The sequence below is a fragment of the Balaenoptera musculus genome, chromosome 16, assembly GCF_009873245.2.
Source record: "Balaenoptera musculus isolate JJ_BM4_2016_0621 chromosome 16, mBalMus1.pri.v3, whole genome shotgun sequence".
NCBI lineage: Eukaryota > Metazoa > Chordata > Mammalia > Artiodactyla > Balaenopteridae > Balaenoptera > Balaenoptera musculus.
This window is the reverse complement of record NC_045800.1, coordinates 61,173,928-61,191,619: the sequence shown is the minus strand read 5'-3', so window position 1 is coordinate 61,191,619 and position 17,692 is coordinate 61,173,928. Positions and strand designations below refer to the sequence as shown.

General features: G+C 33.9%; 1 protein-coding gene across 1 annotated transcript in view; it reads right to left on the bottom strand.

Annotated features, from left to right (window-relative positions):
• The window catches only part of PPP3CB (protein phosphatase 3 catalytic subunit beta), a 47,701-nt gene that overhangs the window by 17,853 nt on the left and 12,156 nt on the right, over window positions 1-17,692 (bottom strand). The window contains 8 exon segments of the mRNA XM_036829094.1: window positions 5,290-5,415; window positions 8,195-8,289; window positions 8,395-8,472; window positions 8,575-8,714; window positions 8,983-9,128; window positions 10,939-11,050; window positions 14,825-14,949; window positions 15,647-15,847. Coding sequence (XP_036684989.1) covers window positions 5,290-5,415; window positions 8,195-8,289; window positions 8,395-8,472; window positions 8,575-8,714; window positions 8,983-9,128; window positions 10,939-11,050; window positions 14,825-14,949; window positions 15,647-15,847 — 1,023 coding nt within the window.

The following is a 17,692-nucleotide window of genomic DNA, read 5'->3' as shown; positions in this document are numbered from 1 at the left end:
TCAATAGTAAAAAGACAAATAATCCTTTTAAAAATGAATCCATTTAGAAATAAACATTTCTTCAAATAAGATATGCAAATGTCGAATAAGCACATAAAAATATACTCAACATCATTATTCATTAGGGAAATGAGATACAATTTCATATCCAATATGATGGCTATAATAAAAAAAAGATACATAATAACAAGTGTTGGCAAGGATATGGAAAAACTGGAAACATTACACACTGCTGGTAGCATTGTAAAATGGTATAGCTGCTTTGGAAAACAGTTTGACAGATCCTCAAAAGGTTAAACATAGAGTTATCATATGACCCAGCAATGCTTACTCCCAGTTACATACCTAAGAAAAATGAAACCATATTGTACAGGAATGTTCATCGCAGCATTATTCATAGCAGTCAAAAAGTGGAAACAACCAAATGTCCATCAGCTGATGAATGGATAAATAAAATGTATATCCACACAATAGAATATTATTTGGTCATAAAAAGGAATAAAGTACTGATTCATGCTACAACATGGATAAACCTTGAAAACATTATGGAAAGAAGCCAGTCACAAAAGACTACATATTGCATGATTCCATTTATATGAAATACCCAGAATAGGCAAATCTGTGGAAATAGTGAGTAGATTAGTGGTTGCACAGGGCTGGAAAGAAGATGTGGGGGGAACTGGGGAGTGAATGCTAATGGACACAAGGTTTCTTTGGGAGGATGGTGAAAATGTTTCAAAACTGATTGTGGTGATAGATGCACATCTCTGAATATACTAAAAACCATTGAATTACACAGTGTAAATAGGTTAAGTGTATGGTATTTGAATTATACCTCAATAAAGCTGTTATGAAAAAATAAAGAAAAAGTAAGAAGGCATGAAACTTAAAGAGCATATAGTACATTAAGGAAGTTGGCTGGGCTGTTTCATACCTGGAACATAGAGAACGTGAAAGAAAAAGACAAAAAGTGAGGCTGAAGAGAAAGTAAGGAAGGTCCAAAGACCGCATGTGACAGGCTAAGGTTTATCCTCAAAGTTACCAGAGTCATTTACGGATACTAAATAGTAGCTTTTAAGTGTGTAGTGCTTTCCATCTAGAAGCTTAGCTGTGAAGGAAAGGCAAGAGAATCATAGCACAGTAGTAGCCAATGAAAGATATCAGATAAAGGAAATGTTATTTATTTTTTATTTAAAGATCAGATAGATTTGAACAATTTACAAAAGAGCTTAGCAGAGAGAGTTTGAAGATATAGAAGATGTAAATAATAAAGTAAGTTTCCTGAAAAAGCAGAAGGGTAATGAAATATACGGACAAGTTAGAAAGGCTAGCCCTAGAGAGAAGGGTCACATCTTCAACAGGATAAGAATTCAAGATGAGTGCAGTTTATTGGGAATTCCCTGGTAGTCCATTGGTTAGGACTCCACACTTTCACTGCCAAGGGTCCGGGTTCAACCCCTGGTTGCGGAACTAAGATCCCTGCAAGCGGTGTGGCACGGACAAAAAAAAAAAGACTGCAATTTATAAAGCAGGGGAACAGTCAGTACAGAAAGCTCCCATTAATGGTACGTGTTCTCTCTGAGAGTAACGGAAGTGGCTAGAAAAAGAAAATGTTTAAGTAAAAAAGATAAAATTTTAGAATATATCCTAACAGAAATGAGTGAGGAGGCAGACTAGTGACATAAAGGATGTTTGGGTACTACTGAGAGCCTAGCTAATGCTAGAAATCAAAGGGTGGTACCAAATCATAAGGCTGTATAAATATCTCCAACAGTGTCTTATATGTTGACTGTAAGAACGGAAAAAATGGATAGTTAGACTTTACTGGGGCTAACATTTATAGAACAAAGTAGAAAAACGAGAGAAAGGAGTTTGGGGGTGTGTTAAGAAGAAAGAGAGGCAAGGGGGGATCTGACTAAAAAGAAAACAACATGGTCAAAGGCCTAGCAATTCCAGTGAAGATGAAGAGAAGCTATAACTGAAGTAAGGGGTTGCTAGAATAACAGAAGTTTCATCAGAGTGTGTTAATAGCACTATCATTACCAGACTCAACACATCCAAGCCATCTTCAACCATTCTCTCCTCTTAAACATGCAATCTTGTTAAGTCTCACTGATTCTTTGACAGTTCTTGCAGTTCTCCCATGCTCTCCATTCCTAATGCTAACAGGGTTTCATTATGTTTCCATTTGACTCCTGATGAAGCTTCACAACAGGTCTCCCAATCGCTAGTCTTCCTTCCAGTTCACTTCACCAGAGTAATTTTTCTAAATGACTATCATGATTATATTCTGTTGCAGTTGCTTCCCACTATTTATCAAAGTTCCAGATTCTCTGTTTAAGTGATCAAGATCCCCCTGATCTAACCCTGACTTAACTTTTCATTCTTTTTCTACTACTGTCCTTCATACATCTTACTTGCTAATCTAATTGAACCCCTCAACATTTGTCAGTGACGTTATGCTTTCTTCCTTTCAGACTCAGGCTTCGGAAGTTCTCTCACCTAGAATTCTCTTGCCCACATCTACCAGCACAATTCCACCATTCTTTAAGTCCCAGTTCAAATGCTACTTTAATCCCTCTGACAGATATAATCTCCTCTCTCCTGTTAATTCCTATAAAACTATGCTTGTCTTGGAGCGCTTACCATATTACATTTTATCATTACTTATGTATCTTTAGTCCCCTATTAATCTGCAGAGACCCAATATCTTACTTGTATTTTTGTATCCTTAGTACCTTGAATAAAACAGACTTTCCAAAAAAATCTAATAAATGAACAAATCCTACATGTATGACCTTCTACGGAAGATCACACCATGCTGAACTCTCTGAAACAGAGGTTCTTAAATTGGGGCCAATAAGCCTGAGTGGGGTTACCAATCCACTTCAGATTTGTAAGCATCCTCAAAATGTTACATACGTACAGATGGTACATATATTTCGTACATGAAATTTTCTGGAGGAAAAGTCTGTAACTTTCACCAGATTCTCAAAAGGGTTTTGTATTAAGAAATTAATAAATGTATTTGTGTACTTTAATTTTTTTTTAAAAGAGTCCTTATCTTTGAGATTCATTCTAAAATATTTATAGATACAAAAAATAACAGCTGAGATTTGATTCAAAATAATTGAGGTGTGGGATGGGGAGTAGTGGATGGGGATATAAATGACACAGTATTGGCCATGATTTGGTAATTGTCGAAGCTGAGTAATTGGTACATAGGAATTCATCATATTATTCGCTCTACCTTTGTATCGTGCTGGAAATTTTACAACATAACATTTTTTAAAAACGAAATAAAAAGCCCCCAAAAGGCTAAAAAACACTACTTTCATCTAACTTTGGGATTAAACCAGCCTCCAAGGAAGCCTCTGGCTTAGTTAGGTTAGTTGCTTCCCAGGGACTAGATCAGAGTCAAACTGGCTTTTTCGATGTGGAATCAAATGAAGTGCCATTTGCTGCTTTTCACACCAAAAGAAAATTTTCATTAGAATGAAGAAGTAGTTAGGCTATTTAAACAGCTAACATGTATTAAAATGGAAAACTAGGCAAAGAGTTTGAGAAAATTTTCTTACTGTGCTCAACATTGGTTAGGATTCTATTTGCGTATAATGTTCAAATCTGAGATTCCCATTTTTAGAAAGATATGAATAATTTAGAGAAGATCCACAGAAAAACAACAGAAATGGTCAAAGGGTTTGAACACGTCCTCACAATAGCTAAGATGATTCAGAGTGGCAAAAAAGAACAGAAGATCACTGAGTAGCAGACTTCAAATGTAGGATCCCTGAAACCCACTGTTCTTCTTCACTTATGAGAGAGCCACAGAAACTAGATTAAATTTTCTCATTTCTCAAAAGGAGTTAGACTACATGATTGTTAAGTATACTATGAGATCTAAAATTCTATGATGTCCTGGTTTTTGATAGGTGCATTCGTTGAGAAAACCTATTATCTCCTCTCTCCTTGTCTGAATACTCATAGCATAAACATTTAGATTAAATATAATGAAATATTTCCTTTTTTGTGGAGGCATCAGAAAATCAAATTAGAAATATCCATTCTCCTCCTACCTTATCTTCCCTGCTCTCCCCACACCCCACCCCACTCATACTACATTAAAATAGTTGTGTTGCAACTATTCTCCTCCTGGAGGCAGGAGAATGAGCAAGATGAATTCTTAAATTTCCTTCAGCCTGATGATGCTATCATTGAACTATTTCTCATATACCAAAGATAGAAGGTTATAAGTGTAATGCATCCCTTGCACCTAAGCCCTTTACTGGCCCCCTTCTCAAATGCTAAAGTGGGTAATTCTATCTCCATATTAATGTTGACCTACGGAATAACTGACAAAGACCAAAGGCAATCTGCAAAAAACCTGTTTAACATACACAGTTTAAGTATTAACTCTGAATTGCAGAACGAAAAATTGCCTTGGCAGAAGTAACATATCTCAGACAGGAAGGAACATTTTGTAACACAGAAGAGGTGAGAAAAATAGAGAGGGATATAGAACAAAATGTTTTACAATCATGTCTGTACTCTAATATTCTTATATTCCACATATGGAAACTGAGGTATTGCCTCGTGGGAAAATTAACACTAAAATGGAAAAAGAAGAATGTGATAAAGTAAGGAAATCTTAGGAACTCTATAGAACTAGAATAAAATACAAAAACAAAATCTCTTAAATAGCATTTCTTTTTTTTAAAAAGCCTATTAAATACATAGTAATAGGAATCTCTAAATTATCAGAAAAGCATTACCAGTAAAATTGTATACATATTTTTTTATATAGGAGAAGAAATATTAGGTCAGAATCTGAATTTCTCTTTATCATTTCTGAGAGTACAGGACTGCTAAAAAAAATGACTAATATTGCCTCAAATGAGGCCTATTAAATTCTCCCATGAATTGCCATGACATCCCCAAAAGTGGTGTTAAAATATGTAAAAGTGTCCATTCCAAAGCAAAGCTATCCCTCTTTTCCTTCATAAAATATTTAAGCTAAAGAAAAAAAGAAAGAAAACCCAACAGCTGAAGACAACATCAGGCTATTTATAAGTCTTCTCCCAGTCCTCCAGACACCCTCACATGGGGGCTGTAAACAGCTAACTAAAATATCTTTGAGGCTCTCATATCCACACCCACTGACACAAGTAGAGCTGTAGCCACAGTGAAATTAGACTTCAGCTTCCTTTAGCAAGTAGTATATGCCTGCAATAGTAAACTGGAGTAAATGTAACAGTAATAAAACAATTTTTTTTTTAATAAAAATCATACCTTTTTCTCCAACAAATGGTAAAGACCATGTGAAGACATCCATAAAATTGGGCAACCAGTAAGGATGTGGAGAACAGTTAAATTGTCGAATATTCATCACATTATTTTCATACTTTAATACAGCAGCTGCAAGATAAGTCTGAATGTCAATGTAACAATTTGCCTTTAGCTCTAAAAGTCTAAAACACATATAAGCAGAAAATATCTTTTTAAGGGGGTGGGGAATCAAGGGGTGAGTAGAACGAGGGCTAGTAGAGGGAGGTAGGAATTAATTTTTAGTAGTAGCACACTTTTGCTTTTAACACACTTTTATGTAGAGCATAGTCAGATCTTCACTTGTCATTATTAATGAAATTCCCAGTCTTTCTCGAATGTTTGTCTTACTTTATAATCCAATGATAAACATGCACTTTTACTAAATCCAAAATTGTGAAAACTCAGTTTTTAGAGGAAACACAGAATGACAATGAACAATTTTCTAGGTTTAAAATTTCATACAAGTTGGAAGAATTTAAGAGGGTCTTTTTAGTTGCAGGAACCTGAAAAGGACAGCTAAATGGAAATAAAGCAAGAAAAAAAAAAACAGAAAAGAAAAAAAAGTTGGAACATTTTATTTATGAATGTAGGAATGTACTTATTTCATGTATTGTAAGAAATCAAATGAAACTACTACAAAAAATATTTTACTTCATATAGAAAAAAATTCCATTAAAATACCAAAAGAGAAAATATTATAACCAAATAACCCACAGGTAACATACTCTTCTCAATTTCAGGTATCTTTCTAATGTTTCATAAGTTGATATAAACAATACCTTAAATTAACCTGACATAGATTTCAGTCACTAGTTATATTATTTTATGGGACACTGGACTAGATGGGCTAGATTCTAATCTAAGCTACAGCATATACTAGCTGTGCAATAGTTAGCAAATTATTTAACTAATCTGTTTCTCATTTATAAAATAAGACTAATATGTTCACCCTGCCTACCTCAGAAGTCTAAGGTCAGAGAATGTATTTCACATGAAAGTATATAAAAGTATAAAATGCTTTGTAGATACTATAATAATTATGTGGTTACTTTTTTTTTTTTCATTTTAATGTAAAGCACTGAAATGTAGATGTTAAATTCCAAGATCTGGCATTCTAGCTCATACAGAGTCAAAAGTAATATGTTTGTTTCCCTTATGAAATTCCCATGAAATAAACATATTTTAAATTTAGCCTCAGAAATTAAGGGCTGATACCAAGCATTCAGCTTTAAAAAAGAGAATCTAGAAAATTGCCTTACAGATGGAATGAAACATTACAAACATATCCCATACCATGTAAGCACTCAAGTCATTAACACTATGTACAGAATCAGAACTACCAAGAGACATTTGATTCTGACAAGACAGATTCAATGGTTTGAGTTTCTTTTCTGAGTACTAAGAAAAGTGATCCCTTAACCTCCTGAGCTAAACTGACGAAGGACAACCAGTAAGGCAGTAATCAACCGAGCACTGAACACTAGCTCCTTTAGTACTGACAAGGGGAGGTTACAGGTAGAAAGTTAAATGTAACAAATCAATTCTGAGGATGGCATCCAAACTTAGATATGTTCCTCTTCAAAAATGAAGCCATGCTTCATTAGGTATCTTTATAGAAGCGTCAAAATGTATAAACCAAAATATAATTTAAAAGACTATTTTAGCACTGGCATAATCCTTGGAGGCTGCAATGATACTAGCTTCTAAAGATTACCAACTCAGTTAATGTCAATGGTATGGTTGTTTTGGTAATTAATATAGTATGGAGTTCTTGTAGCATACTCTGTATCCAAGTTATTATACAGCTTGCTACTGTCTGATCTCAGGCAAATGTTTTAATCTTTTAACTATCATCTATACTCTTCCAAAAACTCTTATTCCACTCCTCTTTTGAACTCACACCACAACCCATATTTAGCAACGACCTCATTATTTCTCTAAATGTACTTTTAAAAGTCTTTAACCTTCTGTTCTTTCCTCCTGGTACAACCACTCCAGTCTGACCCTGGAAACTATGGCATAGTCAACTGAATTCCAGACATGTCAAGACAGAATAGAAGCTGGCTTCTTAATTTCCTCTTCTGAAAATGTGAACTACATAAACATACTCAAGCTCATCTTCAGTGTCCCTGGCACACACTTAACTAGATTAAGATCCTTTGGTATTATCTCTCAATAAACTGTGTTCAAAGTTAAAGTAAACCCAGTTATTATAGACAGAGCAAATTTGGAGGGAAGGGGCAGGGGGAACAGGAACCACTAGAACAGAAGGTAAATTAAAAAGACGTAAGAAAAAAGGAAGAAAGATCAGTAAAAAGAAAGGAAAGGGAAGAATGTATCCCTGAAAAGGAGGTCAGATTGACTTAATCAAAGCCTCAACTACAAATCATCATGGGGCAGTAGAGATAAAAGTAGGGAATAAGAAAGGGAAAGAAAACCTAGATCAGTGAACATAAAACAAGAGACATGATAAACAACTATACGGTACAAATACATGAAATGGTCAAAGCAGCAACAGCAGCTTTATGCAAACAAGAAAACATTCTCTTGACTGTAAGGGGGAAGATTTAAGAAACGGGAGTTTGAGAAAATCATGTTTATTTTTGCTTGACGTAGTTACCTCAGAACATTCTTTCACAAGGCAGCTTTTGTGAATGACAAGTTGTGGAATGGTTACATATGACTTAAGTTTCACATTTTGGATTTTTATTTCTTGCCCTCTCCCCTCCCTTATATCTTATACTTTTTTATAATGAGATTTGGATAGTTACAGTTTCAAACAATACCCCTTTTCTATTATATTTTCAAAAAAATAAGTCAATTTATATATTAAGTCGTTTAACAATTTTTTTTATCAACAACATCTTACCTTTATTATTGTAGACATCTAAGTAATTAGGTGCCGAAAAAATTGTTATTAATGAAGGGAACCCTGTAGTTTGACTTTTTCTGTACATTCTATAGCTGCAAAACAAATAGCTTAATATGCATCGTAAAGCATCAATCATGGTTACTAAGTTTGATTTGTACATAAGGTGTTAATTTGGGTCAGGGAAACAGAATTCTTACCCTGCATCTTGAGCTTCATGAGCTCTAATAATCGATAACAAATTATTGTTTTGCAAAAATTCACACACTGCTGGATAGCTGTGGGGAAAAGAATAAATTAAGTAAAATAATGACTTTCTATATGAAGCATGTGCTATTTTAACAACTACAATGTGATTAAACTTGGATATTTTTCCTTACTTATAAAAATAAGAACATCCTCGAACTGTATTGTGACTAAAATGTTCCTGTGATTTTTCATTTCCAAAATCTTCAGAAGGATCAGACCATAGCAAGTCACACATTGGTCCAAATGCAGGTGGCTCTTTGAATCTATCTAACTGTGAAAGAAGAAAAGAAAGAAACAAAGAACAGAAATAACTTGTCAAAAAGTGAGAATGGAATGGACATAGGAAAGTGGTACCAACTTTGAATACTGTCCGTACTACATTGTTCTGAATGGTTAGAAGATATTTCCATAAAATATCAGTATATTAATTTTTACCATTACCTAATCTTGGCAGTGAAGAGAGGTTTGAAGCTTCTAGTCTCTACCCAACAAAATACTATAAATAGGAATCAACTCTTGGAACTAAAATATATACTCACTCTCCTAATATCATCCAGTGTGTGTATTTCTGGTGAAAGTCCACCATGAACACAAAGAAACTGTTGGTTTAAAAGTGCAGCAAGAGGCAGGCTATCAAAAGCTTCCATACAAGCTTCATAGACTCTTTCTGAATATTTAATTTTACCTAGAAAAAGAAAAAAATTCAATAATTGAAAACTGCATAACTTGTTGATCATTTTGAAAATGTGTGTGTGTATACACACGACTATTAAAACCAAGGCAAGAAAATTAAAGATAAGGGAAACAGCCAAGTGGCAGCCAGGGGTTCAGACTGGGTAAAGGGGTGAGTATAAAAAGGCAGCAGGGAGAAATTTAAGGGACAATAAAACTTTTCTGTATCATGACTGTGGTGGTAGGCAGCTCTATTCATTTGTCAAAACTCAGAACTAAACACCACAAAGAGTAAATTTTACTGCGTAAAAAAATTTTTTAAAAAAAGGCCAGCATCTTGCCCCATAAGAATCAAGAAGGATAAGCAATGTTATTGATCTTGTGAAGACAAAATATTTGCTCTCTCTAAATTTATTTTGTGTATGCAGCAGATAGTCATAAAATGTTACTAAAAATAAATAAGCCAAATCTCTAAAAATAGTTCAACTCTTTACCTTTATAGGCCAAGAAAGGCAAAATTAGAACTAAAAGTTAAAATAGTGTTAATACTTTATTTTATTCTAAGAGTCAGTGACTACTTTGTTGTTATAGGCAAGACTACTATATCACCACAACAAAACTCAAGGTCTATCCAATTAAAAAAAAGATTTTATTCATATGTTGGAGGAGCAGAGGGTTTCCTTTAGCCTACAATGAACACTTAAAATGGGCAGTGAAGCAAGAAGCCAATATAACACAAGAAAGACTCTACCAAATTAAACTCTCATCTACTTTTAAGTAGATATCATACACATTCCCTTGCTCCTTTATACTTTTAAATTCCTGGATATTTTATGTTTTGGGTGGGATTTTGGCGGACGGTTTGTTCTTTATCTAAGGAAAAAGGAGAACTTAGTTCCTACTTCACTTTTTAATATTGTAACATTCAAATATGAGAAAATCTATATCCAGCAACCAGAGGTTATAAACTGATAGTCTGCTGACAGATCTGTTTTCCAACACTGTGGTTTAATAAAAATTTTAATTTGATTGCTTTTAGGTCAAGCATGCACTTTCCAGGTCTCATCTTATATTCTTTAGGTTACCCACCTGATCCTTGAAGTTATATGAGTTTGCCACCTCTGCCATTATCCATCACTATATTGATCTTTATTGAATCATGTTTTGAGCCTCAATAATTCTGAAGTTATTTCTAATTTTAAATCTTAATTCTAAGACTTAATACAGCCATGAATATTAACAAGTACACAGCTATGAGGTGTGAAAAAAGGTCAAACACTGCTCCATACCATATGGTTGCTTATAGCTATTAGATTACCACAGCCATAATAATTTAAGAGAGAAATGGGGTAAACATTGTAGGTTAAGACCTTCCATTCATTAATAGTGTGTTTAAAACAATCTGCATAATTAAAAAATATATAAAACAATCTGCAATGATGACAGGATAATTAATTTGCTAAGAATTTTCATGGGAATGCCTCAATATTGATGGAGAGAAATCTCCAATGCAACATTTCTTTTCTTTTGGTTTATATTCATCCTGTTAGAAAAAATAATTCTAACATTAAAACTACATACAGAGCTCAAAACTGTTCCTAGGCACATATGTAAAAATCAAACTTAATAGGAAATACTGAAATGAAAACATCTGAATAAAATTAAACACTAGAGAACACCAGACAATCTTCCTCAAAGCTTTACACATTTGGACACAAAATCTGTTCTTATATGTTGCACTGTAAAATCTTCAAACTCTTACTACCCACATCACTCCAAAAGAATACTGAGGAAGTGAAAATATTTCTCATGGCAGTACTCACATTCCTGCTTAAAGGTAAAATATTCAGTAAGGTGTCTGCATTCATGGTTGCCTCTCAGAAGAAATAATGTGCTTGGGTATAGAATCTTCAGGACCCATAAATATAAGACACACTACAAAAGAAAATGTTTCCAGTGAATTAATCTTATATTTTTGTTTAAATAAGCTGTTTGATCTTTGCTTCTTTTCCTCTAACCCTATTACCCTTACAATCTCTATCACTCTTCATTATCTTTTTATTATCTTCTTCTCTTTGTCCCTTACTAAAACATAAGCTCCATGAAATTAAGGACTTTGTCATCTTATTCACTTCTGATTCTCCACTCTTAGAAAAGCACCTAGCAAATAGTAGAAGAGCAATAAATATCTGTTGAATGAATGAGTCAAATAATTTAATTACTTTAGATTTACAAATTGTTTGCTGTAAAAACAATTAGCAGATTGGTCTCCTCCTTAGGTATACCAATAAATAAAACAATAACAATGTCAAAAATAATAGCAGCTAACATTTATTGAGTACTCATAATGTGCCAAGCACTATATAATTAATTCCCCTCCTTTATTCCTCAAACAACCCTACGAAGTATATAATATTATCTCTATTTTACAAATGAGGAAACTGAAGCAAAGAGCTTAAGTAACTTGTCCGAAATCACAAAACCTCTAAGTAATGGAGATAGCATTCTGATCCTCTGATCTTAAACATTATGCCATGCTGCCTAACGAAGAGAATAACCATGCTTTATGTTTACATTGTTGGTTATGAATGTTGCCTTATATAATGTAGGTGCTTATTATGTGAAATGACTCAAAGATAATGCAATTTTTTAATAAAAAGAATATTAAAAGAGTACAGCAGCTATTTTTCCCTAAATACACCTAACATAAGAAACAGACTCATTCCCACTACTGGGCATATACCCTGAGAAAACCATAATTCAAAAAGAGTCATGTACCACAATGTTCACTGCAGCTCTATTTACAATAGCAAGGATATGGAAGCAACCTAAGTGTCCATCAACAGATGAATGGATAAAGAAGATGTGGCACATATATACAATGGAATATTACTCAGCCATAAAAAGAAATGAAATTGAGTTATTTGTAGTGAGGTGGATGGACCTAGAGTCTGTCATACAGAGTGAAGTACGTCAGAAAGAGAAAAACAAATACCGTATGCTAACACATATATATGGAATCTAAAAAAAAAAAAAAAAAAAAATGGTTCTGAAGAACCTAGGGGCAGGACAGGAATAAAGACACAGATGTAGAAAATGGACTTAAGAACACGGGGAGGGGGAAGGGTAAGCTGGGACGAAGTGAAAGAGTGGCATGGACTTATATATACTACCAAATGTAGAATAGTTAGCTAGTGGGAAGCAGCTGCATAGCACAGGGAGCTCAGTGCTTTGTGACCACCTAGAGGGGTGAGATAGGGAAGGTGGGACGGAGACGCAAGAGGGACGAGATATGGGGATATATGTCTAAGTATAGCTGATTCACTTTGTTATAAAGCAGAAACTAACACACCATTGTAAAGCAATTATACTCCAATAAAGATGTTAAAAAGGGCTTCCCTGGTGGCGCAGTGGTTGAGAATCCGCCTGCCAGTGCAGGGGACACGGGTTCAAGCCCTGGTCTGGGAAGATCCCACATGCCGCGGAGCAACTGGGCCCGTGAGCCACAACTACTGAGCCTGCGCGTCTGGAGCCTGTGCTCCGCAACAAGAGAGGCCGCGACAGTGAGAGGCCCGCGTACCGCGATGAACAGTGGCCCCCGCTCTCTGCAACTAGAGAAAACCCTCGCACAGAAACGAAGACCCAACACAGCCAAAAATAAATTAATTAATTAATAAACTAAAAATAAAAAAATAAAATTTAAAAAAAATTAAAAAAGAAACAGACTCACATTTTACTTATTTGGTTAAAAAAAAAAAAGGAAAGACTATTTCATATGTAAATAAGCTTGGTTTACATAATCATATACAAAAAGAAAAAACAAACTTCATTTATTTATTTTTTTGGCCGCGCTGCTTACGGAATCTTATTTCCCTAACCAGGGATAGAGCCCAAGCCCTTGGCAGTGAAAGTGCAGAGTCCTAACCACTGGACTACCAGGGAATTCCCACAAACTTTATTTTAAACAAGTTAAGGTATATGAAATGTGTAACTATTCACATCTTCATTTTATTCACAAGAAAAAAATAATTAAACTGGGGAAATACTTATTAAACACCTGTCCTTTTTCCTTATTCTGATTCTTTATTATTTTCCTTTTATAACAATAAAATATATTAAAAGAGTCAGCTACTAAACCCTCTAATACAAAGACATACATACCAACATGCTCAGGTACCAACTAAGCTTCCTAAAATTTTTTATTTTATTGTTTTTGTCAAAGCCCCCAATCAGAATAGAATTTAAAAAAAAAAAGCCCCCAATCTTTTTATTAAGGAGGGCAATTTTCTAGTTTTCTTGAAGGCTCCAGGGAAGTTTGAGGAGGCTGATGATGAAACTATGAATGGAAAGAGGAACTAAGGATAATAAAATTCCCAAGGGAATTTGGGTGAACAGAGCCCTGAGCTCTCTTCCCCACTAAGGATCCTAGCATACCTCAGAAAGGAGGTTGAAAACACTGGAGGAGAATTAAACAACAGTAATCGGCATGGAAATTCACCAGGTAAAGCTTCAGTATCTAGTGGGGGAGATGGTTAAGAGCACAGGCTGAGTCAAACTGCCTAGCTCCACCACTTACTAACAATATGACCTTGGGCAAGTTATTTAACCTCTCCAAGCCTCAGACTCCTCTATAAAATGGATAAAATAATAGTACTTACCTCATAACTTTGTTGTAAAGATTAATCAATGTGTATTAAGTGCTTAGAATATGCTTGAAACACATTAATGCTAACACACTTATCTATTTGTAGAGCTTCTACCCAACAATTTTACCTGTAAGAATCTGTCCTGTAGAAATAATTGGGCAAGTATATAAAGCTGTATAAATAATATGGCTCACAGAAGCATCACTTATAATGGCAAAAAACTGGGAACACCTCATATGCCTAACAACAAGAAGTTGATTAAATTGACTGTGACTTGTTTAGTCGATGGAATACAATGCAGCTATTAAAAATGATGCTGTAAATTTATAATTATTTACCTGGAATGACATCACAGCATAGGGATTTATGAAAAAAGGAAGTTACAGAACCTTATAATAGGGTTCCATTTTCATTTCAAAAAAGGAAAGAAAGAGATGCATATATTAGAAAATACAAATTGTTCTATATTTATATCTTATTTTAATTTATATAATTAGAAAAGTAAAAGGAGCAAAAAGAACCATCTACTGTTAAGAGATAATCAACAGGTCATTTTAATGTCTCAAGTTTTTTAAAACAAATACTTTCAGAACGCATAAAGATTCTATATGATATACTTGGGTTTTAACTGCTCTGGAAGGAGGGAAAGAAGTACTAGAGTTTAAGCAATAAAAGCACTGTAATATATTTTATTTAATCGGAAAAAATACAATTAATCTTTTTTTGCATGGGTGAATGCCTTTAGGGGCAAGAGAGATAAATAGCATTACCTCCTTAGGGCCACTAGATAACAGGGCAATAAAGACCCCTTAGTTTGCTCACAATTTCCACTGGGAAAAATGGCAATTATAATTACATTAAGAGTAGCACAAAGAAAATTAAAAGAATAGTTTGAAAGACAGAAGAGGAATAAATAGTAGCTTTACTAAAAACTTTAGAATATGCAGAGGTATTAAAAAGAACCCAATACAGGTAATTTAAGGAACTTATTTTATTAGGAATTAATGGAAATCATCTGTGATAACACTTAAAAGCAAATCAAATGACAGTATATGATTATTACCTCTATACTAAAATAACCTCTGTCCACATAATCACCAAGAAAAAGGTATCGTGTATTAGCAGGTGATCCTCCTACTTCAAAAAGTTTCATCAGATCAAAAAATTGGCCATGGATGTCACCACACACTGAAACAAGAAGATTATTAGATATGAAAAAAACCCTCTGAAATAACAAATTTTACTTAAATTCTAATTTATTTTACATAAGAGATAGTGTAAAATTCTATCAAGAAAGGTTTAAGAAGGAAGTAATCTATGAAGAGTCATGATAGGGATGATGTGTACACAAGTGTTCATGTGCTCAAGATCTAGAACAAGATATAACAAAAGTAATGAAATTTGTAGTCAGTGACAAAATTTTCATCTAACTTTATGAAGCTCCTCTTTAGGAAGCCAAGCATGCATGTCTTAGGATGACAATATTATAATGGTGGCAGTAAAATCTCCATTCTAACTCCATACTTTCTGTTGACTTCTAAATGATCACTTTTGGTATCTGATACAGCACTGAGGTATTTGCCCCTAATGACTGAAAACAAAGTAAATAAGTATTTGTTGAATCAAATTCAATGATGGCCAACACAACTAATGAAACCTTCACAAAAGCATATTAGACTAACTTCTGCACTCAGATTTTTTAGGATCATGTTTATTCATTGAAAACAGGCAAAAACTTTAAAAAGAAAATAATCTGGAAATTCAAGATAATGTCCATGTAATATTAATTTAGTATACAATATGAATGAAGAAGAAACAGCTTTATATTTAGGTAAGTAAATAATGGTGCAGTAAAAGATAATATCCAAAACATAAATAAGTGTACCTGTAATTGGAGCCTCTACTTCTATCATGGTTTTCTCTCTCCGAAGAATGGCAGCACCCTCATTGATAATTCTAAGTGCAATTTCTTCATCTACCCGACCTTCTTTTACTAAGTGGTTCTTCAAAACATCAACCCTGGGTATCCCATCCATATCAAAAACTTCTTCAGATGTCAAGCGATGCGTTGGGGGGAAAGGGACAGCTGCAATTTTTTTTAATTAATAAAAAATAAATCACTATTAATATATTAACATACAAACTAATCAATGGATCTAGGTAAATAAGAGTAAAAACTGAAAAGCTGAAGTTTTTGTTTTGCTTCTTCATTTACTGGATGGGGTATTAATTTTTTAAAAGCTTTTTAAAAAAAAGAGTAATCAAACTATACTTCCTTTTTAATAATCTATATATAATAACAGAAGAATTATTAGAGAAATAAACTGTCTCACAAAATTAAAAGTTCTTTCAGGATAACTAAAGCTTTCTTCTTTAAGCTAAAACATTTTTTGGTAGAATTCTCAAAACATACACTCTTCATCTTAAATGAAGTACAATAAATATAACTTAATACCACATAAGCATGAATAGAAAGAAATCCCAAATATAAGGTGATCTACCAACTTCCTATTAAAAATATATAAAACAATGCCTGCTGGCCAACTTGAATAGAAACTTCTAGGGATATAGATTAAAACAGCCAAATGCTTATTGATGGAATTTAAATTAATTCAGATGCACATATAGATTTAAAATAACATTAATAAATCACGATAATTTTGAAATACTGCTTTTTCTCTTACCTTCATGTTTCATAAAATACTTTCATTCAAAATCTTTACACACATTTTTGACATCAGTGTATTCCTTATCACTGGATTCATTTTTTGAGTCATCTAACATACTTTGCAAAAGCAAATCATCCTCACTCCCATTTAAGTTGTTTGAGATATAGTACTTTTAAAATACATATTCAATGCTATCACTGCAAATTTATCCTAAGCCACAATTTTCATTTGTCTAACTACTGAAATAGTTGGCCTTTTTACTCCTGTAGCATATATTTACGATTTCCACAAGTAATTACCAACTGTATTGTTTTAAACTGATATTTGCTTTTTTCTATTCATGAGAATTTAATCATAATAAGAAACGCCAGATGAAAAAACAAAAGACAAACTGATTTCAACCTAAAGCTCTAAATCCATTGTCATTGAATAATCCAGTCACTTATTCTTACTCATAATGTTAAAATCAATACTTTTCTCTCATGCCTGTGATTCATTTCTCATGACTGTATTACCATTCTCTTTTCAAACACATTAGCAAGGTTTTAGGTCAAAGTTATAATGTCTTTAAACATTATTATCTTCTTCATATACTGGGAATTTTCAACAAAAAATAGTACAATGATTTTTGTCTTCACTATAATTGAAAATACTTTGCTCCTGTTTAAATGAAATTTAAAATGTTGATTTTAAACTGATATTTGTTAAATGGAATGGAAAATGTGAAGGTCCGTTTTCAGTGGTATCTACCACAATTTTGAGGTCATATACTTAGGAAAAGTTACTACATATCTGTTAAAATTTATTCCTTTTCTACTGAATCCAACAAATGACCTCTTTATGCATTCAAAACCAGCTTGGATTGAAGTAGTTTTAGGCCCTTTACCAAACAGTACTTTGTTTTTCAAAATAAAGAAAGCAAGAGGGCTTCCCTGATGGCGCAGTGGTTAAGAATCTCCCTGCCAATGCAGGGGACACGGGTTCGAGCCCTGGTCCGGGAAGATCCCACATGCCGCGGAGCAGCTAAGCCTGTGAGCCACAACTACTGAGCCTGCGCTCTAGAGCCTGCGAGCCACAACTACTGAAGCCCACACGCCTAGAGCCCGTGCTCCGCAACAAGAAGCCCGCGCACCGTAACAAAGAGTAGCCCCCACTCGCTGCAACTAGAGAAAGACCGCGCCCAGCAACAAAGACCCAACTCGGCCAAATAAATAAATAAATAAATAAATTTTAAAAAAAAGAAAGAGAGAAATTTATAGTAA